The sequence below is a fragment of the Watersipora subatra genome, chromosome 3, assembly GCF_963576615.1.
Source record: "Watersipora subatra chromosome 3, tzWatSuba1.1, whole genome shotgun sequence".
Classification (NCBI taxonomy): Eukaryota; Metazoa; Bryozoa; class Gymnolaemata; order Cheilostomatida; family Watersiporidae; genus Watersipora; species Watersipora subatra.
Window position 1 is genome coordinate 20884434 of NC_088710.1, and position 20459 is coordinate 20904892.

General features: G+C 37.2%; 2 protein-coding genes across 2 annotated transcripts; one reads left to right on the plus strand and one right to left on the minus strand.

Annotated features, from left to right (window-relative positions):
* Window positions 1–156: 156 nt before the first annotated feature.
* On the plus strand, window positions 157–17339 carry LOC137391253 (WW domain-binding protein 11-like). The gene is made up of 13 exons (XM_068077668.1): window positions 157–207; window positions 2906–2995; window positions 3219–3344; window positions 3760–3857; window positions 4370–4457; window positions 5479–5617; window positions 7832–7920; window positions 8966–9165; window positions 10521–10620; window positions 10699–10863; window positions 13898–14049; window positions 14929–15052; window positions 17037–17339. Exons 2-13 carry the CDS (start codon window positions 2932–2934, stop codon window positions 17144–17146), a joined length of 1455 nt encoding a protein of 484 aa, XP_067933769.1. The 5' UTR covers window positions 157–207; window positions 2906–2931; the 3' UTR covers window positions 17147–17339.
* Window positions 17340–19001: 1662 nt separating this feature from the next.
* LOC137391584 (forkhead box protein J1-B-like) lies at window positions 19002–20400 on the minus strand. Its single transcript, XM_068078097.1, has 2 exons — window positions 19879–20400; window positions 19002–19656 (listed from the first exon to the last, which is right to left on the minus strand). The coding sequence occupies exons 1-2, from the start codon at window positions 20383–20385 to the stop codon at window positions 19042–19044; spliced, it is 1122 nt and encodes a 373-aa protein (XP_067934198.1). The 5' UTR covers window positions 20386–20400; the 3' UTR covers window positions 19002–19041.
* Window positions 20401–20459: the final 59 nt, after the last annotated feature.

The window sequence follows — 20459 nt, forward strand, 5'->3', positions numbered from 1 at the left end:
TTTTAAGCCCGCCCACTTCTAAACGGCTTAGAAAATAAACTTTTGGTTGGAATTATTTTTCCTAAAATTACTAAGACGACAACTCCGTTTAATTTTGCTTGATTTAAAAGAATACAATGTGTTGCGGTACCGCATATCGTACCCTTTTACTACCTAGTCAATTTCCGGTTTTCAAATCGTTCACCAAACTTCCCATAGATATACTAGGTAAGTCGTATAGTGTTGATGTTGTGAATAGGTTTTTAATTGGAACCTATTAATAATTGTGTAGAACTTAGTTTTGTTTTTAGGCAAAATGTAGTGCTAACTAAAACGTGTTAGAACACGACATTATTATGCATGGGCAATAATTTGCATTAGAGCTTTTAATAAGCTCTAAAAAACCTTTTACTAAAAACTATTGTGGTGGCAAGCTCTCTGAGTAAACATATATACGAGTGTGGATTTATTTTGCTATTTCATTTTACATTCTGCTCAGTATACTAATATTGGGATGTACCTTAAAATACTTGAAACTTCATCGTATCTTTTTTCGTGACATAAGAAATCAAACGTGCATATTTCATGCATATACTTTGCCAGTGTTGGTAAAACAAGTATACAACATGTATATGAATGCACATGTACAAGTTAACAAAGTTACATGTACTTTGTACAATATTACGTGTACGATGCACAATTGTTTGTACATGTTAGATTGTACAATGTAATATAAAACATGTACATTGTACAATATTACATGTGCATTGTACAATATTACATGTACAATGTAAAAATGTCTATAAATATGCAAGCTTTAGCAATTTAGAGCCTCTAAACGTTGTGTACGAAAAGAATGAATAGGCAAGGAAACACATCATATCTATCCAAGAAGTCATTTTAAGCGACATTGTTAGCACTCAAATTTACATAGCTACATGTACTTGACAACAGACTGGCAAGTTTATCTATGCGACAATTAAGACAATTGTGATCTCATGCATGGTGGTTATGAGCTACCAGAATGACAGTAGGCAGCTCCCGTCATAGCCCCACATAAAATGTTCTACATCAGAAAAAAAGTAGATAACAAAAATCAATTTACTTCACTGATTGTTTGGCCCCTATTGCTTATTGCGTGTCATTGTAATACTGAAATTAGTTGTGATTCATTTCTTTATGTGAGTAGTTATTTTTCTAGTGCCCAAATCCTGAGATTTACAGGCACATAGATGTTCATGTGGTAGACATGCTTGACAGTTGTCTGCAAAAAATCATAACCATTTTTGCACTCCCTCTAAAAGGCTAAAAATATCAGTTTTTTGAGACAGCTTCTGTGCCCCGGCAGAGCTGGCTTAGTATTTACTCGTCGTATGCGTAATGAATAGAGTTTCAATGTAGGCCTACCTTGCAGATTCCGCAATGAAATTTGGTTCTAATTTCATAAGACAATTAACTCTACTTTTGTATTGCATTGCTGTTTTGTAAATGTTATGCTGTATTAGGAAAATCATAATAACAATGTCATGGAATGTATAAATATTTATCGTTAAGTTTTAAATGATGAACTCAATACGTATTGTAGTTGAAAGATTTTCAATTATTTTGTATAAATATGTTTTTGTTGAAGATTCAATGTGAATTGAAAATAAAGTCATCGGTTCTTTTTGTAAACTCTCAAATTATATATATTATCCTCCATAATATGGGTTTATAATGTCTGTACAATCAATGCTTGGGTGCATCATAGAGAGAATAATGTTAAAGGTTGACTTGCAATAAAATTCACGTTACAGTTGTTTGGTATCAAAAGATTCACCATGTCTTACTTTGTTGTGTTGTAGGTGCCAAATATGTGGAAATGTGATTACAAGCTCTTAAAAGCTCAAAAACGAACAGTTAATCGCAGCCACGCGGCACCGCCGTAGTTTGGATTCTCTTTCCAAAACGGCTCAAATGTGACGCAGTTGTGAGAGATGGTTTCTGTTTACACTTTCATGCAACCTTATTCGTCGAAATATTTTTACAAATATACTTCACGCATTCAATAAAACCATGTCTATTGTTCTTACGCGTTTATTTTATCGTCATTGTAATGCTGTCACTTTTAGCAGTGATATCTTATAACTTACCGTAAAAATTCATTTAATTTTTTAACCTTACCTCGAAGGAGTACATATCATTGTCTGATAATCATGACAAGCCTGTTGGTCACCTGTGATAATCGAAAAGTGCTGCAAAAATTATTTTCGAAGTATTGGGTCACATGATCAGATTACGACTTGCCGATCAGACCAGGCCGAAACAAAACTGTAAAGTAGCGAGCATCTATATTTGATACGGGGTCTTCAGTAAAACCCGAAGTGTTTGTCATAAACTAGTTCTACGATAAGTTCTATATTGAGTTTTTTATTGGCCTTTCATTTCACGCAAGAACATACGTGACAAGACGATAATCAAATTTCATGGTTACGTCATCGAAATAAAGAGATTCCAATCTACGGCGGCTTTTCTTTTTTGAGCTTTTAAGAGCTTGTAATCACATTTCCACATATTTGGCACTTACAACACCACAGAGTAAAACATGGTGAATCTTTTGATACCAAATAACTGTAATGTGAATTTTGTTGCAAGTCAACCTTTAACGAATTCATTTTTTGTATGCGATATGTACCATTTTTAACTTATATATTGATCTGCATAATATGGTTTTATAACAATTATTGCTTCCTTGTATCATCGAGACAATTGTAAGCAATAATATACGCAAGTACCTTTTTATATGCCTTTATGTACCTCTCTAGTGCATGTTCCTCGGTGTTGTAAGCCCATCTACATAACTTTTTGTGAGTTTTTTAAATAATTTTATTTTCCTTAACTTGTATCGTTCTACATTGAATGCTTTTCCCTTTTCCATATGTTTTAGATTTGGGATAAACTATTAATCTCATCATGGGTAAACGGTCGACTACCTCCACAAAAAGTGGGAAGTTTATGAATCCTACAGATCAAGCAAGTAAGTCCGTCTATTTATCACTCAAGTTTGAACCAACCTTGGTCATCAGCTCAAAGTGTCGATAATTATTCTTGTCTTTTTTACCTGCAGAGTAAAAAATTTTTACATTTTTTACATTTACAATTCTAGCCTTCTTTTCTCATTTTGGCTGCAAACTTTGTAAATGTGCAGTCGAGCTACATAAAGAAATACATGCATGGATAATGGTCTAATTCATTTAAAGGAAAGGAACAGAGGAGAAAGGAGCTAAAAAAGAACAAGAAACAGCGGATGGCTGTACGACATGCCGTGCTCAAAGGAAAGGATGCACAAAAAATTATTTTTGACCTTGATGAGATTGATGACATGGGTAAGCAGGGCTATAGAGATTTTTCTGTGCTCAATTGAAATGCCTTTACTCGAGGTCTTTGTCATGTTAATAGTTTGTTTCGCATGTTCTACATAGTTGTGTAGACTGTAAAATGTTCCAAAGTTTTTTGTATTCTGTGAAAAGGGAATATATCATAACTTTATTTATATATTAAGAACCAATATTTAACTTGGTTACATTCAATTTATCAGGAAAAACTAATCACAAACCCGATTCATCTGAAGTAAAATAGTAAGGTTGATTTTCATAGTCATAAACATACCCAGAGTTTGCTTACAGATAAAGTTGATCAATGTTTGTATGTTAGCCTTTTGCTTATCATGTAGAGACTAGGGCAGGTCAGTGCTGTTACATTTCGCTGTTTATAGGTTTACAAGTTCTACTTTGCTTGTAGAACTAAACCCTGCCAAGGCACCACCTCTTAGTGAAAAGGTTCTCAAGGACAAGAGGAAGAAATTAATGGAAACACTTGACAGAGTTTTAAAACTTTACGTATGTAATAATTTAGGTATCAGTTGCTAAAATGCGTGGTCTTCAATCAGAAGGTCATGTGTAGTTTTGATTCACAGTTCTTATGATTCTGGAATAATCCTCTTATTGTCTTGGTCTGCTTGTATCAGGGCTCAAAGTACACGCAGACTCTGTGTATAGGCGACTTCACCTTTCGCTAATGTTTTTATCGCAAGAGTAGCAGTAAGTTTTTTTGCTTCTTCAAATGCTTATGACATAACAGGCACGCATCAGACTAAATCTTAGCAATATTTTGATGAAATAAAAGTTTTCATTATTTCACCATGATTTGAAATAATTTAAGCAAAACATGTTTTTATAGCAATAATAGATATTCAGTAATAGTGATCTCTGGTCGACATCTATAAAGATAATTTTAGAAGTTGTCTACTCTTTGCAAATCTGTTTCATGCTTGTTCCTATGGTTACTGTTGCCACGGAGTGATGACCAGTGGTCATGTATACTTAATGAGCTTTATGTAATGTCTTGGCAGGAAAGGGAAGAACCTGAATACTACAGTGAAGTTAAGGAGATGTATGACCAGTATAATGAAAGGCGCGCCAGGAAGCAGATGTATTTTGGTTTGTACACAACCATTATTCCCATTTCCATTGCCACGTCAATTTGTCGTAAGGCCTAAAGCTCACTAGAGACCAAAGAAGTGTTGTGCAACGCTAATAGTATCGTCAGCCATCTAAGAACTGCTCTGCTAAGGAATGTAGATGTAGAACTGCGAGCAGACTATTTTGTTCGTAACGTTTATTCATAAAAATTCTGTTATAACCCTTATCATAGGAAATTTACATATTTTTCTATTGTGTAAACAATTTTATGTAGATTTGCATTATATTTTTTTCACATAACCGAGTTATTATTGTAAATTAAATGAATATGAACTTCATTTACGACCAATAAACTTCATGCACGAAGCCAATAAGGTCATAGAAATTATGATAAAATGTTAAAGATGATTGCTGTCAATGAAGGAAAGATTAAAATAATGATTTGCTCATCAGAGTAGTGTGGCAGCGCGCATAAATTGTATCACTTCAATCTAAATTGTATTATAGGCTCTCAGTGCCAGCGAGTTAATTTTTAATTCCATTTTAAAACATATTCGTGGACAATCAGCATTATAATACTCATATATTTGTCAATATATTGTGCAAGTATGCCTCGGCCACAGGAAAATCTTTGACAGAAGTTTATTTCTGCACCCGAATGGAGTGTTTTACTAGGCCTAGTGATTGTACTAGGCCTTTCTATTTAGCGGAACTTAGTGGTTAAGTGGGTTAGTGGTTAAGTGGGTTAGTTTAACATCGATGTTGTAGATGACGAGAAGGTAGGTTTAGAGAATGCTGATTCAAGCACATTTTTCTGCAGTTTTTGCACTACAAATGCTTTTCTCTCTATTGGCAATGCTATAGTGTTATCGTCGTGGCCTATTCTCCATTTGGGACCAGCTGGCTCTATGTTTTCAGGTATTTATGGTGGTATTAGAAAATGGGAATTAACAGGTTCTATTAATTCATAGCTGATATGACGAATTAATGAGGTATCGGTCTATTGGTCGTCCTGAATACTTATGCTGCTTTTATGTAGATGAGGTGAAGACAGCTGAACGTGTGCTGGTGGATGATATACCACTTCCAGAAATGCCATTAGCCACCCCCCTCGCACCCTATGATATTCCTCTACCTCAACCTAAGAGCATCCTAAAACGACTTCCACACACACAAGAGTATGTTGTTTGCTTTATATATATATATATATATATATATATATATATATTGTGTCGGTGACCTGTCACTGGCTGTCATATGTCATTCGATGATGCATGCCACCTGCCTCAAGTTATACTGAGTAATGATGGCTATTGATGGCCTGCTAGCCATCTGACTATCTGTCACTACATTGTGATGGTTGGTTTTATTTTATCTCAACTTTGCCTATGTATGTACTACGTAGTATATTTAAATTATGCTGGTTTATATCTCCTGCAACAATAAAGATAAAAATAGGCTTTTTAAAAGGTTTTTATGACTAAGTGCTTTCGATCAACATATTGTTAAGCCCTATTTTCTTCGAAACTCTTTAGAGTGCCTAAAAATTCTCGAACATAGACGGTCGACATACTTGCAAATGGCTCAGTCTTTCTACAGCCATTCTTCGCAGACTTGTGAACATTTTCATTCTATATTTCACTCTAATATATTTCATTCTAAATTTTACTAAAACAAGACATCTCGCAAATATTCTAAAAATACTATCTATGCCAGAGTAACTATCCAGAATTTATCCAAAATATCACAACTTTATGGAGTGTTTTAAGGGCCATTTGTGTCAATTCAACATTGATCTTGACCTTGCTGATAGAAGATCAGACACACTTTGTGATACGCTCCTACCAAACATTTAGTTGTCATGGCTGTGAGAAGCATGGTTTCTTTAGCAACCAAATTACTTCTTCAAACTGTTTAAATTTTTGATGTACTTTGCTAACGCATTTAAGAATTTTCAAAGATTCTAATTTACCGTCTTATAAGTTCAATTGCACACTGACAATCCAGTAGTTGAAAAATGTCTTTTATCTTTCTGAGTAATTTATTAAAAAAGGTTTAACACAATACTACTTTTACCTCTAATAATAAGCTAAAACGCAATAAAAGTTTATTATAGATAGACAACATATTAACTGTTTAAAAACTACTGGATTGTGATTGCAGTTGCCATGACAAATTAGATATTATTAGACAAATTAGACAAACCATATTTAAATGACTCTTACTAACCAACTGTTTCTCGTGTCACATTAATAGTTGATGAAAATCTTGATAAAAATGCAAGGAAATGCAAGGAAATTGGCATATTAAAATCTTCATATTTTCGCTCTACATAAAGATATAGCATTTAAATTGTTTCTTGATAGAGAGAATAATTTTAGTCTCACATAGCCGTCCAGTTTACCAGAAACTATATACTTGTAAAGCTTGCATAAAATATATTACATTGTTGTTGACTATGTGTTATACAACAATGTTGAGATATAAGTCATAATATGAATTGTTACCAATAACTAAATCTCTATTAGCGTGATTCAATCCTCAGACTTTCATTCTATGTAAAGGTATAACATTTGAACTGTTTCATGACTCTATGAGAATAATTTTTGTTAATTTCTAGCTATTGAAGACTTGCACACTGTCTAGTAATCATCTAGCCCAAGAATGCTATTTTACATAAAAGAAAACATATTTTTTCGGGCTTCTCAAAAGTATAGATGCTAAAGAGGAATGCTGGCATCTTATGTTTAACATCGATCATATCTAGTAAAAGTGTTACGAAGAATCGTTCATTTTTATTTGATCGAAAACTGTTAAAATGGTGTGTTCAAAAGGTGCTTATGCTCCAAGATGGACTTTTGAGATGTTTATGAATATGTTTGTGAATCATGTTTGTGCTGACTTCAATGCATAAAATCAAAAGTTGTATAGTCATTCTAATTTCTTTTTGCTCACTGCTGCCGATTTTGGTCAATGGGAGCTCTAGTTCTTAGCCTTGAAGCAGGGGCCAACAATTCCAGCAACACTTTAGAAAGATTTTCAACACTTCACAGCAAGATTTAGAAAATCTTTCTAAATACTGTCTTGCTCTTTTGGTATAAGCTGTACAACAATAGCAGGTAACTGTTCCCACTGTTGGTATAAGCTGTACAGCAGTAGCAGGTAACTGTTCCCACTGTTGGTATAAGCTGTACAACAGTAGCAGGTAACTGTTCCCACTGTTGGTATAAGCTGTACAACAGTAGCAGGTAACTGTTCCCACTATTGGTATAAGCTGTACATCAGTAGCAGGTAACTGTTCCCACTATTGGTATAAGCTGTACAACAGCAGCAGGTAACTGTTCCCACAGTTCACAAGGTACTATAGTTAATATCTGTGATCATAAATTCAGCGATGGACGGCGGAAACCTCCTGGACCTCCTCCTGGCGCCCCTCCTGCTCTGAGTGACTCTGAGGAGGAACATGAAATGGACACAAAAGGTATGGTCTTATATATGTAGGTTCTTGGTTTCATTACTGGATGTTTTTAGCTTTTTTGGTATATTTAACTCTTTAACAGGAGGAACAACATTTTTGTCTACGCATTGACCACGCATGGTGGATATAGCGACGACTTTGCGATTTCTAAGGGCGTCTTTTTGTAAGGCTAACCATGGTTGGTCAGTTTTCCTTATATGTTTACATTTTCATCCAATAACAATGTCTGATATAGTAGCATTAGAAAATGGTAAATTGGAAGAGTATCATGACGCTAAATATTCTTTTTACCGGCTTATGATGACCAAAAACTCCCAAACTTTTGTTGTCATAAACGAGATTAACTTTCATGTATGTCTGTTGTTAGTTGTCATTGTTTTATAATGTTTGAGCAGCTTTGATGACTAGTTTTTTATCTTGGCAAGTTTTAAACAAAGATTGTGGTGTAGGAGTTTGCAAGAGAGAATGCTTCCAAAAGCATCGCACATAATGTAACACAATCAGACTAACATTGTCATTAGCTTTTGTTTAATTGTAAATACTGTCTTGTCCTGTATGTTGGAAGCATAGCGCTTGTAAATAAATAGATTAATCAAAGTGAATCATCTATTTTGAAAAGTCTACTCTTTAGTAATTAATTCCATTGCCCCACGTAGTCTGAAATATCTTCAAAAACTTACCTGCGAATGAATCAACATGTAGAATTGATCAAATTATTCACTCAACATACATGTAGGCCTATACGTACCTTGTGCTGAAGCATATTTCTGCATAATTGTTGAATAAATATCATACCTTCAATTGTTTATATGATAACAAATAATGGAAATGTAACCAGAAGTATTGTTGTTGGATATTTACTGTTGAGATAAAACATCGGCTAAGAACATTGGTGAGGGTGTCTTCTCTTTAGTATTTAACTGTGATGGTGTGACTTTCTTCTGTAAGCTGCCATCTTGAATACCATGGTCTCTTGATATCTGATTGGCTTGTGATGTTGTATCGATGAGCGAAGACACAAGAGCATGTATGCGTTGTTGTTTTGCAGTTGAAAAACATCGCTCTATAAGGTTCGAGGATGAGGAGAAGGCATCGTCTGAACATGAGGATGACCAAGAAACAGATTCCAAGGAACCAAAGGTAGTAGCTAAACCAGTCACACCTCTGCAGGCGGCCATGTTGCGCATGGCCGCCGAAAAGGCAGCCAAAGTTAAGGAAGAAAGTCAGAAGAAAATAAAAGATGAAGAGGTATTTATTCTTGTATCTTCGGTTGGTGTTTGATCTTGTCATTACGGCTGAAGCGATATAGTGGAATAAAATCTTGCATTGTAACCCTTTTATTATATTTCATTCATATCGAGCATATACAGTGGAACCTCCACAAGTTACTAAATATCCTCCGGTAGAAATTTTACTTCGACTTTCGAAAAATATTTCCCATTTGTGCTTTAAAGCCTGGTTTCAATATGACAGCGCAAGGCGAGCAACAAGGCGCACGACGTCGTGTGTAGGCCAGCTGTGATATGAAAACGTCAACGTACGCTGATCGCGCGACGTGCGTACGCTGATCGCAAGGATCCAACAGAATGGATCCTTGCGATGGGTGCGCATGATGATGTATCCCACAATACACCACTCGACCTTTTCAACTTATCCCCCAATTCAAACGGAGAGATGTTTCCTGAAGAAATCGGTCTCCCGTACGAAAGAGTAAGCCTGGTTTTCATATGATAACGCAATTTCGCAATGGAGGGCTATTTTTCCGAAGAAATCGGTCTCTCCTTCGAAAAAGTAAGAAAATTACCCACCATGTCCAATGCAAGCATGGCGCCTACGCGCGATATGGAAACACTGCAACTCAGCCCAAGAAAGGCATTGCGCACGATCACTGGGCCGCGCACGATCATTGCGCTGTCATATGGAAACCAGGCTTAACCCATTCTTTAGTTTCGTGCCTTGGCCATTCTTTTTACCTTGTGTCCAACTTATAACTTGTATAACGCCTTCACTCAGTTTATTTTGTTAGCGATAGACTGTAAAGAACAAGTGTTTTGTTCTTGTCCGTTGCTTTATTTATTCTGAGCAAAACAAAAGCAAAACAACAATACAATACCCGTCTCTTCTGACCGCCATCTTCCAGCTTCTTGTGATCTTTTCTTAGCCTAGTCTAGATGGCCAATGCCAAGGTCAACAAACAAACCATTCGTAGTTTTCATTATTTATTTGTATGGTTTTTTTACCTTGTACTTTTTTCTATTTATTTGGTCATAATTTAACTCTAACCAGTATTTACTACAGGTTTTAATCTTTATATCTATTTATAAGTTGTAAAAATTTTATATCTGAGTTTTGTGGAGGCTTGGAATCGATTATGGCATTTATATGGTATAATCAGTTTCGGTTTCCGAAACGACTTACTTTTGTAAGTAGAGGTTTCACTGTATATATAGAAATCTTTCTTTTATGCCTACTAATCATGCGTTGGTTGTGTTACTCCGGTGGACATGATAGCTTTGTTCGTATGAGTATTAAAGCTTGTTGCTATGGTATTTGATATACCATAGCAAAAAGCTTTAATGGTAAACTCTCTTTGTAAACTCTAGGTGTTTGCTGAACATGGAAATGTGAAAAATACTTCAGAGGAGCCAACATTTGCTGTGACACAGGATGTTGATCCAGAATCTGTGCCTTTACCTCCCTCAGGTACTCCTTGTTCTACATACAAGTTGTTGTAGTCTATTTGATGCTTTTACTAAATCTCTCTCTCTCTCTTCATTGCAGACTTGCCACCTGGTCTAATTCAGCCAATGGTCTACCGAGGGCCAGGAGGTGCGCCTGTCATTGGATTGATGCCTCCGGCAGCTGGTATTAGAGCGCCCGGTATGCTTCCTCCAGGTCCTCCACCAGGGCTACCTCCAGCAATGAGGGTGCATAGACTTCCTGGTGGTATGTACTCTAGAATACTGCAGGAAAGCTTTATCCGTCCTAACTGAAGGAGTCAGTTTCTTTGGGCTAGTTTCGTTCCGTTATGATTTTTAATATTCGGCTTACATGTATGTAGTTGTCTGCTTGAAAAGAATCTAATGTGTAAAGGCTTGGGAGAGGAGTTATCTGCTCTACTAAAAAATATGCATTTACAAGATTTATGAAAAAGGTCTCTGAAGATCGCATGAGTGTCATAGCTTGAGTCAATTTGAGCGTGTAATCTGTAAATATTTAGCCTAGTTTTATTGTATAACAAGCTGTTAGAGTGATGTCATTCGCATACAACACTAAATAGAATAACATATTCTTCCAAATTAAACCACCCAAAGTAGAAGTTATGCAAAGCAAACTCACCAGTCTCATGACTTTTTTTATTTGAATGTCCTCCAGCTCATAGGCAGTCACCCTTGAATGATGTTATTAATGATTATTTGCTGATATTTTATATAAAAATCATTTGTCACGAGTAGTGTACCGTTGTATGTTGTCACGAGTAGTGTACCGCTCTACGTTGTCACGAGTAGTGTACCACTGTACGTTGTCACGAGTAGTGTACTACTGTACAATGTCACGAGTAGCGTACCACCATACGTTGTCATGAGTAGTGTACCACTGTACGTTGTCACGAGTAGTGTACCGCTGTACATTGTCACGAGTAGTGTACCACTGTACGTTGTCACAAGTAGTGTACCGCTGTACGTTGTCACGAGTAGTGTACCATTGTACGTTGTCACGAGTAGTGTGCCACTCTACGTTGTCACAAGTGGTGTACCACTGTACGTTGTCACGAGTAGTGTACCGCTCTACGTTGTCACGAGTAGTGTACCGCTCTACGTTGTCACAAGTAGTGTACCGCTGTACATTGTCACGAGTAGTGTACCACTCTACGTTGTCACAAGTAGTGTACCACTGTACGTTGTCACGAGTAGTGTACCGCTCTCCGTTGTCACAAGTAGTGTACCGCTCTACGTTGTCACAAGTAGTGTACCGCTGTACATTGTCACGAGTAGTGTACCACTCTACGTTGTCACAAGTAGTGTACCACTGTACGTTGTCACGAGTAGTGTACCGCTCTACGTTGTCACAAGTATGTATAGTCATTGCATTTCTTTGTCTAAGTTGGCATCTTGAGTCTTTTTCCAAGTTGTCTCTATTTATCTTAACTATGTATCTCTATCATTCATGCTTGTTACACTAACATCTACTCTCTCTTTCTCTCTCATTCTCCTCTATTTCTCTCACTCAGCTATTTAGATGGATCTTAGTGAATAACTACTTCTCCTTTCACGTTAATAGTTGATGAACACGCGAGGTAAGCTCCTCAAATATTCATTTTATATAAGTATATCATTTAAACTGTGTCTTAACTCTATGAAAATATGAAAATACTATTCATAGTCCCACATAGCAGTCCATTTTTTCAGACTCTGCGTAAAGTTGTAATGCTTACATATATTATATTACATCATTTTTGACTTTGTATTATACAACGATGTTGATATTTAAGTCGTGGTGTGAATCTGTAGTAAGAAATTTATTTGTGATCATCTTCGTTACTCCAAGTGATAACTAGTTACTAACTAGCATATTATTTGCTGCCATTACATTGCTGATTTTGTGCTATGATAATAATTGGATCACCAGCGGCAGCATGCAGACTTTCACTTGCTGAACATGTGTTCCATATTCGCATTTGGAATGAGAATTGGTTGTGCACTGCTCTTTGCCACAGTGAGTTCCATTGTGCTAACACTATAGGACTTTGTTGTTTCAAAGAGAAGATGACTCCAATTAACATTGCATCACCACTATTAAATAGTAATATCTTGAGATATGAGCTTAATGCGTTCTGAGATCCCAGCTCGTGTGACGATTCATTTGTATCTCAAATCGATTTTTTCCATGTAAAATAACTAAAATACGAATTAACTCACTCCCACCCTCTAAAAACAGCTAAAACGGGATATTACGATGGAAAAACATTTTTTTAATTGTTGCATTTCAGTACCTACACTCACAAAGTAGCAAGTACAGTACTCATTTAGTGGTTATGATCAGCAATAAATGTGACATTATCGTCTACAGTACTGTGTGGAGTCCTTACCTTCAAGACAGACGGTAGTGGCTAACAGCGGTGTTTGTGGAGGATTGAGAGAGAAATTAAATTTAACTTAAATGAATTTAGCTCACTATACACACATGCTTACAATAAGTTTTAATCTTACATTACACAACCTAATTCTAGTGTTGTTTTTATGTTTGACTTTTCTTCTTCTGGCTTGGCTCAAACTGATATGACGAGAAAGACTGATCGATTTTTTTCTCGGATGCAGCCTTTCACATAGTCTATAGAGAAATCTATGAATTCCCAAATCGGTTGATGCGGGGGAGTTGGGTGTGGTTAGGACATCCAGAGTAAGCCAAAAAACTTGAGGACGAGAGTGAGGTTATCGATTTACTTTAACGCTTTATTCAAGCCTGACTGGATATATATTATGTAACAGTTTTTGAATAATCAATGTCCACTTTGTAGTAAATAATAAGTTTGCTGTGTGCTATGAATAAATTATTTTTAGTTCAAGAGGATTCGCAGGTTTTCATTGCTTTGATCAGTTCCTGACTCGCTCATCCTTTATATCGTCTGCACCTCAGGTCATCTTTTATATTGTCTGCACCTCAGGTCATTCTTTATATCGTCTACACCTCGGGTCATCCTTTATATCGTCTACATCTCATGTCATCCTTTATATCGTCTACACCTCGGGTCATCCTTTATATCGTCTGCACCTCAGATCATCCTTTATATCGTCTGCACCTCAGGTCATTCTTTATATCGTCTGCACCTCAGGTCATCCTTTATATCGTCTGCACCTCAGTTCATCCTTTATATCGTCTGCACCTCAGTTCATACTTTATGTCGTCTGCAACTCAGGTCATCCTGCATGTGGTATGACCACAAGCTGACTGCTCTTTTACGTCTTTATACCTCTTGTAGACTTGCCACCACGACTAGTGCGGCCCCACATGAATGTCCCTCCACCCGGTATGAGGCCAGGAATGCAGCAGATCCAGCAATCGAGCACACTCTCCGCCCCTCCCAGTATCATGAAGCCTCCTACCGGTAGGAGCTCAGGCCAGGCTCAGCAGGTATGTCGGCTTTCGCAGTGTATCGATGAATATGGCAAGAGAATAATGGAAGTGTATGTATGTCATGTATTCAACCAATCATATTCTTTCGGCCAATCGAGACTGGATTAGAAGAACATTGTTTTAGTTCTTGATGGACAGTTTCATGTTGTACTAAGGTTGGACTATGGATAGATTCTGGTGAATAATTTCAATAGTAAATTCTTACATTAATTCACTACAAAGGCTTCATGTTAGAGTGATGATGCTTCATAAGGAGAACTATGAAACTAATCTGATACTGGTAACGATACTAGATCGTAACCTACACATATTCTTCTGTTATCAGTTTGTTTACAATTAAATGCTATGATTATATATGAACTGTAGAGTCTTGCTGGGTGCCATATTTATTACTACTTAGAGAAGCTACAAAGTCTCTGTGGTACAGTTATCATGCCTTATAAGGAAAATTATTACCAATGATTGGAGGCCCTCGGACTCGATGAACTTTTGATATTTTCTAATCTCTGCTGTCTAAAGTACTCTAACAGACTATCCCTTATACTCAACTACCCAGTGCATAGCTACAAACAAAAACTACTGAGCTCACCAGACACAACCCATTTACCCATCCTATACCTAGAATATCCTTTTATCATAAGAATTTATTTTTTATATACTATTGAGTTACCATGTTATTATTTTATTTATTCATTTTGTTGAATTTTTGCTACATGTCCTGATTTGCTATTATCGGCATTGTTCGGTGAAATAAACTTAAGCTCTAATTTGAATTTTCTATTTCTGTCCTTTTAGAAAGTCTAGATTAAAATTATTTTTTGTTTTTATTGTTACTGACTTTAGCTATAGTTTTATATTCTGCAATGTATGTTTTAGGATTCACATGCTACGATATCAGCAAAGCCAATCATAAAACACCATATTGGTGATGTCACTCGATTCACTCCAACAGCTCTCAAGATTAAACGAGATGGCCAGAAGAAACCAACGGTGAAGACTGGTAAGTGTAGACAGTTGTACTCTGGTTATGTAACAGATGTACTCTGGTTATGTAACAGATGGACTCTGGCTATGTTATAGATGTACTCTGGTTATGTAACAGATGGACTCTGGCTATATAACAGATGTACTATGGCTATGTAACAGATGTACTCTGGTTTGTAACAGATGTACTCTGGTTATGTAACAGATGGACTCTGGCTATGTTATAAATGCACTCTGGCTATGGAACAGATGTACTCTGGTTATGTTATAGATGTACTATGGCTATGTAACAGATGTACTCTGGTTATGTAACAGATGTACTCTGGTTATGTAACAGATGTACTATGGCTATGTAACAGATGTACTCTGGTTATGTAACAGATATACTCTGGTTATGTAACAGATATACTCGCTGAATGCAATATATGTCAGGACTTCTTTAAAGGTTTACTTGCAACGAATTTCACATCACAGTTATTCGGTATCAAAAGATTCACCATGTTTTACTCCGCTGTGTTGTAGGTGCAAAATATGTGGAAATGAGATTACAAGCCCTTAAAAGATAAAAACGAATTATCAATCGCAACCATCATGAAAACGTCGTAGATTGGAATTCATTTCCAAAATGGCTCAAATGGGACGTAGTTGAACAAGATGGCTTCCGTTTACACTTTCATGCAACCTCATTCGTCGAAATATTTTTACTAATATACTTCACGCATTCAATAAAACCATGTCTATTTTTCTTACGCATCTATTTCATAATCATTGTAATGCTGTCACTTTGAGCACTGATATCTCAATACCTACCGTAAAATTTCGTTGAATTTTTTAACCTTAGCTCGAAGGAATGCTTATCATCCTCTTATAAACATGACGAGCCTGTTGGTTACATGTGATAGTCGAAAAATCCAGCAGAAATTGATCGCGCTATTTGGCAAGATGTACGGGTCACATGATCAGATTACGTCTAGATGATTAGACCAAGCCGAAACAAAACTGTAACATAACGAGCATCTATATTTGATACGAGCTTTTCGGTAGAACCCGAAATGTTTGCCATAAACTAGTGCTACGAGACGTTTTATATTGAGCTTTTTATTGGCCTTTCAATTTACGTGATAACACCACGTGTTGAAACAATAACCGAGTTGGCTTGAGTACGTTAGCAAAATAATAAGATTCTAGCCTGCGGTGCGTTAGTAATGGCTGCGATTAATCGTTCGTTTTTTAGATTTTAAGAGCTTGTAATCACATTTGTACATATTTGGCACCTACAACACAGCAGAGTAAGACATGGTGAATCTTTTGATACCAAATAACTGTAATGTGAATTTTGTTGCAAGTAAACCTTTGAAGAAGACCTGACATATTTTGCATTCAGCGCGTACATCTCTTACAAAACCAGAGTACATCTGTTACATAGCCAGATTATACTGTTGGTATTAGTTCTATTACTAGTTACTATTAGTACTGTAGAGGATAACTTCAAGTTTATTGATGCTCTAAAATTTCTTATTGCAGACCTCGAGTTAGTGATAGATATATTAATGCCTGCCTCTGAGGTATATGCATGGAAAATCTTAAAGCAGCTTTATTTCTTTGCTCGCCTGTATATCTGTGGTTATAATAGTGGCTGTACACTCAATCAATAATAGCGCTACAAGTAGTTACTATAGTATTGCATTGTATGAAAGTAACTGGCAGACTGTACATGATATGTAATTTCAACTCCATAAAAATACAAACAATGACCATAGAAGTTATGCTCCATACAAGTAGTGAACTTGCATGCAATTGCTATAGAAAGGCTGCCATTGTTTCTAGGCATTGTTATAAATACTACAGAGATCTTTCAGCTGTTATGAACTTGTATCACAGTGCGTGGGTGGTTACGTTACACCCGAGTAGCTGCGGCTTGAGCAAATGCCGTAAGTGTTATATTTGACTTTTTACCAACTTGCTCTGCAGATGTATAGCAGTATACATTTATGTCTTAGGTGCGTCAGCGCCAACCCCGATGCCATCTAGGAGTACTCAAGGTCCTGCTGGACTCACTAAAGACGATGCATATGATAGTTTTATGAAAGAGATAGAAGGGTTTATCTGAAGGAGAGACGGCCTATGTATATTGTATGATGTATATTGTATAGACACGTGTAATACCGTATAATTTCTTATCTTTATTTTCATGTTGCCTGGCAGGTATTTACACGGTAAAATAATCACGGCTTATGATAAGTGCTGCCGTTCTGACAGGTTTCTTTGAAGTGAATGAAATATAGTGCCATGCACGAAGACAACCCCTGATTGATAATATCCTATTTTGCTACTAAAAGTTCTATGACAGACCTCTGCCTGCTAGTCACAGAACAGCACTATTTAAATTCTATGCCCTTCTCCTCCAGAAATCTAGATTCGCTCCATATTACAAGTGTGTGGCCCATGATTCGCTCCGTATTACAAGTGTGTGGCCCATGATTCGCTCCATATTACAAGTGTGTGTCCCATGATTCGCTCCATATTACAAGTGTGTGGCCCATGATTCGCTCCGTATTACAAGTGTGTGGCCCATGATTCGCATGTTAGACACTTAAGCACAGCGGTGGTCTAGAATGCCAGACCTGCCAACAGGTTGGGGTAGAATTCTCAAAAAGAGGCTGCTGTTGGTGATAGAAACGACATCCATCCTTTAATTGCTCTTCGCAAATGGACATGTCTCCAATCGTCGAGGTTCCCTTGCCATCGGACTTGGACATGTCCAGCCAAGATCATAGAACCATGTTCATGAAACAATGATTTTGAAAACACACACAGACTACACTTGGCACACCCAGACCACACTTGGCACACTCAGACTATACTTGGCACACTCAGACTACACTTGGCACACTCAGACCACACTTGGCACACTCAGACCACACTTGGCACACTCAGACTACACTTGGCGCACACACAGGCTACACTTGGCAAACCGACTACACTTGGCATATGCACAGACAGACTACACTTGGCACCATAACACACAGACTACACTTGGCACACAGATTACACTTGGCACACGCACACAGACTACACTTGGCACACGCACACACAGACTACAATTGGCGCACACAGACTACACTTGAAGTATGCAAAACGGGCATCACACTTCAAGTATGCAAAACAGGCATCACACTTGATTTTTTAGCTATTGCCTACACATGACACTGGAGGAGGCACACCCTTCTCCCGCCGATAACTTTTACCTACAACTTTTGCTGTACTGGGTCTTCTCTCTTAAATGTAAACATGCATTCGCATCTTCCACTATGTGTTTAGCTAGCTTTGAAGTTTCAACTGGGATAAAGAGTTAATGGTGTCAGTGCCATTCATTGGCGGCAGTGGCAGCATGGTGTGGTCTAGAGTGACTGCACTGCAAACTCTCTATCTGAATATTTGTTTTGTACCACTAGGCCATTGGGCAGGTTTAAGATGAAGCTACATTAAAGTACTCACTTCATGCTGTTATTAGCACTAGTGCTGTCGAATCACTTGAGCAACGATGTAAATTTTTCCAGCAGGATTACACGTGTACACATTGTTCACTATCTTGTTTAAAGTGGAAACAGGAAGTGGTAAAAATATTGAAATAAATTGATAATAGGCATATTATGTCATTTGTATTTAGTTCATATAGTTTTTAGTATTTAAGAACTAAATATATTTGAACTAGTTTTTGCTCCAGCTTATTAGTAACACAATAAAGACTTATCTTGTGCACTTCTATGAGAGGTCAGATTTAGTAGTTGCGACACTTGGAAATTTACTCCAAAAACTTTATTATGAGCCTAAACCTTTGAAATACTTAGTAACTGGTGATCGCCTTGATATCAATCCACATATTTTTTTATCAAAAAGCTAGTAATAATAATATATTTTTATAATACAAAAATATAGAACATGAAAATACATGTAGTAGCATAATATATAACAGTGAAAATATATAATAAATATGATTTTGTTCTATTGATTGAGCTGCATGGCAATGCCTTCTCTAGTAAGGCTTTGGTTCATAATAAAGTCAACATCTGCAAGTGTAGCAATTGCATCATCAATGTCAGATTTAGCTTCGCTCCACGGATGCTGGTCGGTCATGTTTGGCTGCGTATTTCTGTGGGGAGCTGGGCTAGCCTTGATCATTCCCGCTAAACCTTCATGAGTAAGACTGTCTGCCCACCACTCAGGAGGGTCGATCTTTGTTCCTTCGACTGTTAGTGAGCTCGCATGTGTCGGTAGGTCAATGTCATCTATTCGTAAAAAGTCATTGAGATCTATGGAATTCTCATCTGAAGTCGGGGGACTGAGAGGAAAGAGGGGAGACAGTGCTCGCTTTATCTCATCCTCGCTACTCGGTGTGCTTACAGATTCATTCTCCTGTTTCATTTTTCTACTTTTCTTTTTGCTAGTGCCATCATCGTCTCCTTTCTTCGAACTTTTGCGCTTTTTGGTTGTCGTTGTTTCGGTTGTATCATCGTGATTTGGATTCATTCTCCAAAACCCTCCTTTTCCAGGCTCATCTTTTCGTCTGGCAACTTTTTCAAAACATTTATTCAAGGAGAGATTATGACGGATGGAGTTCTATAAAATGAAACATGACACGTGTAAGCATATGTCCCCTACAGGACGCATCACATAGGCACCTTCCTTGCACTCATTATTACTAATGTAAAAACTCTATTGAGAAACTTCAAACCATGCTGCCAATTTTAAAGCATTTATTTAACATTGATCAAGAATACCTCATTCAGACAAAACTGCGCAGGTAGTTATCATTTAAACAAGGTAAGGGCTTCTATTTACCTGCCAGCTTGGGTCAGCCATTCTATAGTACATGAAGTTTTCAGTTATCCAGTTGTAAATGGCAGAGAGGGTTATCTTTGCTTTCTTGCTCTCTTTCATAGCCATGCAGATGAGGGAGGCGTAGCTGTATGGAGGTTTCACATACGGATTGTTTCGATAGTCTATTCTCTCATATGGTAGATGTTGGCTGCCTACCTCTATTCTATCATACCTGTAGTTATTCACAGCGAGTCCAACTCTCGCATGAGTAGGTAGTATTTGATTTGGATTCACTTTGAAGGTGTCATTCATTGCGGGGTCGGCAGCTAGAGGTGAAATCGCCGCTGTGTTTGGTCCACCCGTCATACAGCTAACATTCAGGTTCTGTAGCCAGTTAAGGCTAGTGAGACTGTCATCGAGAGAGTCCTTTTTTCCACTGCTGACGAGTTGCTGAACACGAGGGTGTGGACTCGCAGTTGACCAGTTCTGTTGAAGACGCATGGCTAGATTGTCGTTCTGTATTGGCATAATACGTATCGAGTTTCTTTGAGTTCTCTTTTGTTCTTCAAGGAAACGTCAGTAGTGAGATAAAGCTCTGCAAA